General features: G+C 42.1%; 1 protein-coding gene across 2 annotated transcripts in view; it reads right to left on the bottom strand.

Annotated features, from left to right (window-relative positions):
- Nucleotides 1–10,242, bottom strand: part of LOC127576592 (galactocerebrosidase-like) — a 47,016-nt gene extending 36,774 nt beyond the window's left edge. For both annotated transcript variants that reach the window (XM_052027177.1, XM_052027168.1), the window contains exons 1-4: nucleotides 9,979–10,242; nucleotides 8,752–8,820; nucleotides 1,444–1,507; nucleotides 181–294 (exon numbers count right to left, since the gene is read on the bottom strand). In XM_052027177.1, the coding sequence (XP_051883137.1) occupies nucleotides 181–294; nucleotides 1,444–1,507; nucleotides 8,752–8,820; nucleotides 9,979–10,122 (391 nt within the window). In that variant the 5' untranslated portion in view covers nucleotides 10,123–10,242. The remainder of the gene's footprint in view (nucleotides 1–180; nucleotides 295–1,443; nucleotides 1,508–8,751; nucleotides 8,821–9,978) is intronic.
- Nucleotides 10,243–11,276: the final 1,034 nt, after the last annotated feature.

The raw sequence follows: 11,276 nt of genomic DNA on the forward strand, positions 1-11,276 counted from the left end.
GTATTAATCACTTGACAAACCTGGTTTCACCATAAATTTCAAGGCCTAAATTCTAAAAGTACCAACTGATTTATCATTAATCCTATCAGATGGAATAGGTTCCAAGATCAACTCCAAGTTATGTTGTTTGGTTTACAGCCACAGAAGTTTAGAACAGCCAAACATGGTTATTATATATACCTATTAATTTAATATTAGGATTCCTTTTCTTTGCTTCTTTCATCAGCCACCACTCATATCCTCGGAAATAGTTTTCATCATCTTCATAGTGCATATGTGAAGGTTCTGTCCCATCTATAAAGAAAGAAAATATCTTTCATAAACACTTCTCATTGTATTTATAAAACAAGTTTGTTGTCTTAAGTAGTGAAAGATATGGTACCTGTTGATTGCAACACACATCAGACAGATGAAAACAAACTTTATACCAGATAAAGTTTTGTAACAGACTGTTGCACTACCATGAGTAAGCATTCTAAACTTGATTTAAACAGATAATAATGGAGATGAGAGAGAGAATGGAACAGTGTGCATGTGTGAAAGAGAATGTAAAATGGTGACAGAGACATTTTGATTTCCCAGTTAAATAAACAGGAAAGCAAGAACGGAATTTGAAAGTAAAATTGTTCCTTTCAAATTTGGGTTGTTCTCCCTCAAGCACTGGATGCGAGGGGAGACCTGATAGAGGTTTCTAAAATTATGAGAGGCATAGATAGGGTAGACAGTCAGAATCTGTTCCCCAGGGTAGAAATGTCAAACACCGGAGGACATGCTTTTTTGGGGGTGGGGGGGCAGGTTGGTTTAAAAGTGACGTGAGGGGCAAGCTTTTATTTTTTTTATACATATATATATATATATAGAGACACACACACGCGCGCGCGCAGAGAGTGGTAGGTGCCTGGAATAGGTTACTGGGGGTTGTAATGGAATCAGGCAGTTTGGAGGAGTTTAAGAGGCTTTTAGATAGACACACGACTATGAAGGGAATGGAGGGATATGGATGATACACAGGAGAAGGATATTTAGTATAAATTGGCATCAAGATCCGCACAACATTGTGGGTCGAATGGCCTGTCCAGTGCTGTACTGTTCTATGTTCTGTATCTTAAAATGTTTGACTTGTTCTGCACTATCAAACACAGTCTGTTGGACTGTTGGAAGAATGGTAAGAATTTCAAAAACTCGAACAAGATTAAAATGCGGGTTGAATTTCTGCAGGGATCCAGTCCAGCACTGATCATAACTTTTGTAGCTGATCAGCAGAAATCTTACAAAAATGCTGGACTGGATCCCTGCAGAAATTCAACCCGCATCACTGTTTGGCAAATCTTCCATGCAACACTGGACAATTGGGAAAACACAGGTACAAAGACAACAACAACAATAGCCTACTCAGTGTATATCAGAGTCCAGTAGTTGGACTTCGATGGATAGAATTCCTACCTGTTGTTTGGGCATCGCCACCAATCTCTACTTTCAAAATATGCAAAGAAGCACCAAAGTTTGGCTGACAATAGAAAATAAATAATATCAACAGGTTGACGTGATTAGGTTATAAAATGCCAGAATTACATTTTCATTCACCGCTCTATAGTCTACTTAATTACTGAAGATTGATCTGAAACAATCTTATTTATATAGAAAATACTGAAATTACAGACAGTGTGCAGCATCTGCAAAGAGAGAAGCAGAGTTAAACTTTCAGATGAATAAGCATTTATCAGAACCAGAAAAAGTTAAACACATAACTGAAAAGAAGTCATCCTGAATCAGATGCAGTCAAAGTGGCTCATTGTTTTAAATTCCAAAAATAAACTTTATTCATAAAAATATGGCCAAGTAGATGCCACGGCCAAGAAAGCTCACCAGCACCTCTTCTTCCTCAGGAGTCTAAAGAAATTTGGCATGTCCCCATTGACCCTCACCAATTTTTATTGATGCACCATAGAAAGCATCCTCTCCGGATACATCACAGCTTGGTATGCCAACTGCTCTGCCTGGGACTGCAAGAAACTGCAGAGAGTTATGGACACAGCTCAGCACATCATGAAAACCAGCCTCCCCTCCACAGATACTGTCTCTACTTCTCGCTGCCTTGGTAAAGCAGCCAGCATAATCACCCACTCCTCTCCCATCGGGCAGAAGATACAAAAGCCTGAAAGCACATACCACCAGGCTCAAGGACAGCTTCTATCCCACTGTTATAAGACTATTGAATAGTTCCCTTGTACAATAAGATGGACTCTTGATTTCACAATCTACCTTGTTATGACCATGCACCTTATTGTCTACCTGCACTGTACTTTCTCTGTAGCTGTTACACTTTATTCTGTATTGCTGTACCTTGTACTACCTCAATGCACTGTATAATGGTATTGGTATATTATTGTCACTTGTACTGTGGTAGTGAAAAGTTTGTCTTACAAACCAATCATACAGGTCAATTCATTACACAATGCAGTTACAGTGAGTCAGTACAGAGTGCATTGATGTAGTACAGGTAAAAAACAATAACAGTACAGAGTAAAGTGTCACAGCTACAGAGAAAATGCAGCACAATAAGGTGCGAGGTCACAACGAGGTAGATCGTGAGGTCATAGTCCATCTCATTGTACAAGGGAACTGTTCAATAGTCTTATCACAGTGGGGTAGGAGCTGTCCTTAAGTCTGGTGGTATGTGCCTTCAGGCTCCTGTATCTTCTACCTGATGGAAGAGGAGAGAAGAGAGAATGTCCCAGGTGAGTGGGGTCTTTGATTATGCTGGCTGCTTCACCAAGACAGCGAGAGGTAAAGACAGAGTCCAAGGAGGGGAGGCTGGTGTCCGTAATGCACTGGGTTGTGTCCACAACTCTCTGCAGTTTCTTGCTGTCCTAGGCAGAGCAGTTGCCGTGCCAAGCCGTGATACATCCAGATAGGATGCTTTCTATGGTGCATCTGTAAAAGTTGGTGAGAGTCAAAGGGGACAAACCAAATTTCTTTAGCCTCCTGAGGAAGTAGAGGCACTGGTGAGCTTTCTTGGCCGTGGCTGCTACATGATTTTACCAGGACAGGCTGTTGGTGATGTTCATTCCCAGGAACTTGAAGCTCTCAACCCTCTCGACCTCAGCACCATTGTTGTAGACAGGTGCATGTACACCACCCTCTTTCCTGAAGTCAATGACCAGCTCTTTTGTTTTGTTGACATTGAGGGCAAGGTTGTTGTCATGACACCATTCCACTAAGCTCTCTATCTCCTTCCTGTACTCCGACTCATCGCTGTTTGAGATATGGTCTACAACGGTGGAACGGTATGCAAGACAAGTTTTTTTACTCTATCTTGGTACAAGTGTCAAAAATAAACCAATTCCAAATCCATGCAGTCACAGAGGGAACATGCAAACTCCGCATGAACAGCACTGGAGATCAGAGTCAAACCTGGGTCACTGGAGCAGTGACACAACTGCATTATTTGCAGCACCAGTGTCATTGCCAGAACTGATGCAATGTGTGGTCAGAGAAACTGAGAAAATTGAGTACAGCCCTTTCAAAGAGTAGGCTGAGATTAAATGGTGTCAAAGTAACAGAGAATCAATGGGTTATTTAAGTGTAGGAGGAATGATTGTGGGAGAACAGTAAATAGACCTTTATTTAACAGCACTCCCTCTGCACTTTCATTCCACAGAAGGACAGCCTATTAATGCTGGATTGCATCCAACAATGGAGTGCAAACCAGTCCCTGTCCACCACCACTCTCTTCCGCCTGGCTCCACTATTTTCATATCAACTAACTTCTCCCAGCATTCATTTATCTCCACCAAATAAAAAGAAACTGCCATGCTATTTTATCAGTATGGCTGCCTTCACAGGAGTGTGTGACATTAGGCCCGTCTTTTCTCTTGTTCACTGATGAAAGCATCATTGTCATTTCCTGCTCTCACCCTACATTAGCAGATTTCAATAATTTGGCTGTAAACCTTGCTCTTCGCTCATTTTGATATGGTTTAGCTCTGACTTTGCTTTTCATCAAATTCTCCGTTTCCATTTCTGAGAGAAGCCACTGACCAATATTTATTTTCAGCCCAATGAATCTCACAATTACTTCCACATTTCCTCTCACAAGGACTCTATTTGATCAGTCCCAATGAAGGGTCTCGACCTGAAACATCAATTGTCCATTTCCCTTCACAGATGCTGCCTGACCTGCTGAGTTCCTCCAGCGATTTGTATGATGCTCTATTTGATTCCATCAGTTTCTCTGACCATATTGCATATTTTCTATCATTATCACTTTCTATGCCCATGCTTCATACTTCTTCATGCTTCATCTTCCATTCCTCCTAAGCATGTTTGATATGGCTTTCAACTGTGCCCGTTTCATTTCCTGTTAATCTGCTCTCAAGCCTTCCTCCTCTTGCTTTGCAGCACTACAATGTGGTTTTCCCTATCCTTCAACTCATCAGCCTTTGGCCACATGCCATTGTAAGGCCCTGCTCTGTATCAGTCTGACTTCCTGTCAATACGATCAAGGAACAGGCCCTCATCTTTCATTTAACCACATTTTAACTTGTGTAGATTTGGTTATTTCATTGACACTTCTTCCAGGCCTATTTCTCGTTCTGCTGCCTTCATCATTATTACTTCTATCAACTAATCTCATCTGTCTTTCTTTCTTTCCAAGTTAATAACTTAGATTACTGACCTTTCATCAAAACTAAAATGTTAATTGCTTACCTCTCCACAGATCCTGCTCAACCTGCTGAGTAAATTCAACATTTGCTGTTATTATTTAAAGATTTCCATTATCTGCACTATTTGGCTTGTTTGGCAAATTAAAAGTTAACTCAGAAGTGGGGTTTGAATGTCTTTTAAATTGAAAATAAAATATTGGTGGCCAAAAGGAAATTGGGAAGAAAGTTCTTGTCTGCTGATCATAAGAGCACCAGTAACGGACAGCACTTTGTAGTAAAAAAATCTAAACAGGTGATCTGCTATTGGTGGAGGGCTTTGCATTCCTAGCAAACGGGCTATCCTGACTTTCCATAGTGTGATGCCGCATCATCTACACACATCAAGAAACACGAGTTGAAAAAAAATTGTTAACTTATTTACTTTTTTCTTTCTCAAATAGATTCCAGGAGAGTGAATTTTATTCTGTGTCTCAAATTTTTGGATAGCAATTTGTGAATTCTGTAAGGGTGAATTTCCATAGCCCAAACTCATACACATAAACAAATACACAGGTTTCATAGATAATGCATGGCTTGTGGTTAAAAACAGTTTGCAATGGCCTTGCCACAAAACACTTTCTATGTGCTGGAGTAAATTTCAGGGGTAAGGCAATTAATTTTGTATTAATATCAAAATGATTGAAAAAATGTAAATTCCATTTAAAAAGGATTCCTAATCACAGCAAGGCTTAGAAACAACTGCTATGCACTGTTTATCAGGGAAAGAAAACATTATCAAACTGAACCATGCCTTTACATAATCTGCTCACATTCACTGCCCCTCCTATATAAAAATTCCCCAGTTTCCTGAGGAATTGGCTGCAGTCAGTTCCCATTTTACATTCAGAAAACACATCTTAATACTCATAGATACAATGAAGTCAGTATTGACACAAATGATTGCAGGCTTTCCAGCCCTAAACTGCTCAACTTGACAAGACAGTCCTGGAGCACTAGGAGCTTCATTCTAAAAGGGAAACAAATAGTGAACTCCAGGGAGAATCTGTGTATTGTATACTGAAAGTGGCAGGACAGGGTAAGTGGTTTCATAAACAGAGGCATTGAGTACAAAAAAGTCACGACAAAACTAGAACACTGATTCGACCATGACTGGCATATTCTGTTAATTCTGAATGTCATATTTTTGGAAAAGTATAAAGGTTTTAGGGAGGGTACAAAAGAGATTTACTAAGATGATCCTAGAGATAAAGGACATTAGTTCTGCAGATAGACTGGAGAAACTGGGGTTTTCTTTTGGAACAAAGGAAATTGCAATGGGATCTGATGAAAACATTAAAATCAAGAAGGTTATATGCAGTTTTCTACCCCATTTTTTTTCCTTTTTCTCCTTACCTTTGGCCCATCCCCCAGTGGATCTGCTCTCCCCTCCTCCCCCGCACCTGCCCATCACTATCTCTCACCTGCATCTACCTATCGCCAGCTTGTGCCCACCCCACTTCCCCTCTTTTGTCTACCTATCACTGCTCTGCTTTTCCCTCCTATATATTGGGCTTCTCCTTTTCCTATCTTCAGTCCTGAAGAAGGGTCCTGACCTGAAACATTGACTGCCTGCTTTTCTCCTTGAATGTTGCCTGGCTTGCTGAGTTCCTCCAGCATCATAGTGTTTTTCATCAAGATTCCAGCATCTGCAGTCTTTTATTTCTCCAGATAAAAAGGAACATTCCCATTGGCATAGGGCTCAAGAACTAGGGGACATAGAGTGAAGGGCCCTAGCAAAAGAACCAAAATGAACATGAGGAAAAACTTCTTATGCATTGAGTGGTTAGGATCTGGAATGCCAGGATAGTCATGGAGGCATATTCGATTATAGTATTTCAAAAGGAAGCCGGAGAAGCATCTGAAAGAAAAGAATTCACAATACTATTGGACATGGGACCAGTTGGATTGCTCCTACATAGAGCAAGCATGGACTCAATGGGCCAAATGGCTTCTTTCCGTGATGTGACTATTTGTGATTCATTAGTGAGAATCCCAAAAACCCAGTTAACTTAGAGTGAAATAGCAATCTTTAGAAAAAAAAATAATGGAGTTTATTTCTGCCCGTAAAAAATGCAGTCACCAAAAATACTTCAGACCTGGAGAAAAGGGTTAGTTAATGGGGATATGCAATTGGTCAAAACAGATCTATTTGCCCAAACACAGGCAGACTAAAGGAATTAATTTTACTTATTCTTGCAAATTACAAGCAAAGCAAACTTGCTGCTTTTTATAACTCTTGATAACCTAACAGTACATAAATGGGTTGCCCCAAAGAGGAAAGAAATAAGCATAAAACTAAGTGATTGCTTGTTTCACACTAAACACACACACAGTGACTGACTTGTTCCTGTTGAACGCTTCCATGAGAGTGGTGCAAGGATCATCTTGAAAAGGAAACAAACATCAGCTATTGATGAGGTATGAAAAAAATCGAATTTTACTGGCTTTAACCATTCAAATTAACTGTATTAGCAAAAAAAAACTACAGATTCTGGAAATCCAAAATAAAACCAGAAAATGCTGGAAACACTCAACAGGTCAGGCAGCATCTGTTAACTCTATCACTGATAAAAGTTTGTTACAAAAATGACACATTTACATTAATATTCACAACCACTGCATCACTGCTTTCTTTATAGAAAATTGAAATGAATCAAGGAAAGCAATTCCCAAAACACAAACAAAAAAAAAATCACAAAGTAAAACTAAACAGTATCTATTCAGTTCCAAAATAATGAATGAATGTTAACATACAACAATAGTTATAATTATCTGTTGCACCAGAATACATATCAAACTTTATTGCTTTCTCAGTTAATATTGGAAGAAATTCAAAACTGCGAAATCACTGAGACAAACATAAAAGTAAATTTCATTTTAACTTTTAAACTTCTCGTATAATGCAATTATTTGCTTCTATACATTAGTGGTCCCCTATACAATTAACACAATAGCTAAGATTTAAATGCCAGATCTAAGTGTCCCAATGCTCAAACACTGATCAAGCAATTTTAGGTAAGGACATGAAAATTTATTCTGATGAACAATATTACTGTGTAGTGTTCAGCATTAAACTAATGCTACTGGTTGCCACAATGTTACTTTCAATCAGGCAGTACTGTGTTCAATAAGAATGCAAGAAATTATGGTAAGCCAAAAGGCCCCTTGAGTCTGCTCCACTATCAGTAATAGCAAAGTTGGTTGACTACCTCAGGTCCAATTTCCCAGTTTCTGAGCAACAAAAAAAAACTATTAATCTCAGGTTTAAATGTACTCAATAACTATGCACCATCGATTCCTGGGGTAGAGAATTCCAAAGTTTCACAACTCTTTGCAGAAAGAATTTCTTCTAAACTCATTCTGAAACCGTAGACACCTCATCTTGAAACAATGCTACTAGTTCCAGTCTCCCCAATTATAGAAGATGGCTTCTTGACAACTACACCATCAAATCCTCCCCTAAACTTGTTTGTTTTAGTGAGATCATCTCTCGTTCTTCTAAACTCCATTTACTTTGGTCAATTGTATGCGACCTTTCTCCATAAAATAACATGTTTTCTTAAATACAGAGATTAAAAATACCAAGAACCCATGAAAACCTTAAAATGCGAAAGAATTCTTTTATACTCCTATTTTACCCTCTTCCCACAACAGCCTGCTCTACCTGCATGCCAATTTTGTGTTTTGTGAACCAACCAATGATGATTCTCTATGTACCAATTTGTCAATGTGCACCTCAGTGAATTCACACACAAAATTTTAACTCATCTCTCTTAGCCAGGAGAGAAATATGTGCATGTGTCAATGCAGAAGTGCAAAGCTCTACAATAATTATATTGAATAAAGTCATGGGATTCTTCACTTTTTGGTTTGACACTGAGCTGACTTATTTAAATCAGAACAGTAAAAAATACACCCTTATTGTATACAGAAAGTTATCCATAGCATTATCATCTTTTCAGATGGTCAAATATTGCAAACTTTGCTACGTCCTTAATGTCAACCCTGAAGTACAGCAATTTATCTAATTGAATATAAATCCTACCTTGAATAAATAGTCCAGGATTTGGCTGCGATATGGCTCTTGGTAGTTGACAAGAAGTCGGGAAGTTGCCTACAACAAAATAATTGTGCAATTCTTAATCATTATTTAAAATGAAAATGCCAAAAATTTGCTAGGTAGATCACTTAATTCCCAAGTTACTGCAATTAGATCATTATTGTTCAACATAAGTGTCTAAGTACACTGTAATATTCAGTTGTTCTTTTGCCAGAGGTTCCACATCTAAAGTGTATGGAGCATTCACTGAAGGCTAAATTATATTTCAAAAGCAAAATAGCAAGGAGTAAAACAGAAGAAAAAGAGAAAAAATTGTAGATGCTGGAAATCTGAAACAAATACATAAAGTAGTAGAAATATTCAGCAGGTTATGGAGCTTCTGTGGAGAGGGATTCAGTTTCTCTCTGATGGTTTATTGGTTTAAAATTTTGACTTTGTTTCTCTCTCCACTGATGCTGCCTGACCTGCTGAATGTTTTTGTTTCAGACAGCGCCTTCCTGATTTCCACATTTTACTTTAGATGTATGCACTGAATGTGACTGTCCATATAAATCTTTAATAATGGCAAGCACTGAAGCAGTAGAGTAACAGTTAAGTTACTGCACTAGTACCAGCAATCCAGACTACTTATCCAGAGATGCCAGTTTGAATCTTGCTACAGCAGCTGGGGAATATAAATTTAAGCTGTTAAATAAATATGGAATTTAACAAAAAGCTAATACTGGCAATGGAGATCATAAAACTTACAATTTCACATGAAAGGACATCTGGTTGGTTCACTGATATACTTTAGGGTAGGAAATCTACTGTTCTTACCAGTTCAGGCCCATAGGAGATGCTGTGGGCACAACTCACGTGGGCATTTGGAAAGGGACAATAAATACTGGGCTTGATAGCGACGACCATGCCCTGTGCAGGACTTGTTTTTCTAAAAACAAAACCTAACTAATGTTTCAATATTGCAGAGTGTGAGTTAACGCAGAAACAACCAGCCTTGTGAAATTGTTGCTTTACGGTGAAATAACCTGTGGTGTGAAATGCAATGCAGGAAGTGGACTTTGATAGACCACCTTCAGCCACAGCAGGTGATTGCATACAAAGGGGATACTGGCAGGGCAAGGGCCTTGCTCTGCCCAGGGGCTGGCACTGACATGACGGGCTGAACGTCCTCCTTTCTCCTTGCACCGTTTCCCCCTCGCAGCACTGACTTACCCCACCGCCGCTCAGGCCGCCGATGCCATCAAACTCCGGGCCCAGACCTCCCTCGTCGTGCAGCACGTAGACGGCGGCCCCCGCCAACGCGGCGCAACACAGGAGGAAGAGCCCCGCCGTCGGGGCTCGGGCCGGTGCAGCCATGGCCGCGGTACCAAGGGGGCAGCCCGCGGTCACCTGATCCGTACTCCGTCGTCACAAAGGAGGGAGTGGCGACTCCAGCCGGCGGCGACGTCACCGGGAGTACGAGGCGGCAACGCAGAGTAAGTCAGTATGCCCCGGGCAGACGTGACAGCGCAGCAGCACGTCAGTGCACTGTGGGCGAAGGTGGCAGTGCAGCAGCACGTCAGTGCACTGTGGGCGAAGGTGGCAGTGCAGCAGCACGTCAGTGTGCACAGGGTGAAGGTGGCAGTGCAGCAGCACGTCAGTGTGCACTGTGGGCGAAGGTGGCAGTGCAGCAGCACGTCAGTGCACTGTGGGCGAAGGTGGCAGTGCAGCAGCACGTCAGTGCACTGTGGGCGAAGGTGGCAGTGCAGCAGCACGTCAGTGCACTGTGGGCGAAGGTGGCAGTGCAGCAGCACGTCAGTGCACTGTGGGCGAAGGTGGCAGTGCAGCAGCACGTCAGTGCACTGTGGGCGAAGGTGGCAGTGCAGCAGCACGTCAGTGTGCACAGGGTGAAGGTGGCAGTGCAGCAGCACGTCAGTGCACTGTGGGCGAAGGTGGCAGTGCAGCAGCACGTCAGTGCACTGTGGGCGAAGGTGGCAGTGCAGCAGCACGTCAGTGTGCACAGGGCGAAGGTGGCAGTGCAGCAGCACGTCAGTGCACTGTGGGCGAAGGTGGCAGTGCAGCAGCACGTCAGTGCACTGTGGGCGAAGGTGGCAGTGCAGCAGCACGTCAGTGTGCACTGGGCGAAAGTGGCAGTGCAGCAGCACGTCAGTGTGCACTGGGCGAAGGTGGCAGTGCAGCAGCACGTCAGTGCACTGTGGGCGAAGGTGGCAGTGCAGCAGCACGTCAGTGCACTGTGGGCGAAGGTGGCAGTGCAGCAGCACGTCAGTGCACTGTGGGCGAAGGTGGCAGTGCAGCAGCACGTCAGTGTGCACAGGGCGAAGGTGGCAGTGCAGCAGCACGTCAGTGTGCACAGGGCGAAGGTGGCAGTGCAGCAGCACGTCAGTGCACTGTGGGCGAAGGTGGCAGTGCAGCAGCACGTCAGTGCACTGTGGGCGAAGGTGGCAGTGCAGCAGCACGTCAGTGTGCACTGGGCGAAGGTGGCAGTGCAGCAGCACGTCAGTGTGCACTGG

Source organism: Pristis pectinata, chromosome 1, assembly GCF_009764475.1.
Source record: "Pristis pectinata isolate sPriPec2 chromosome 1, sPriPec2.1.pri, whole genome shotgun sequence".
NCBI classification, from domain to species: Eukaryota; Metazoa; Chordata; class Chondrichthyes; order Rhinopristiformes; family Pristidae; genus Pristis; species Pristis pectinata.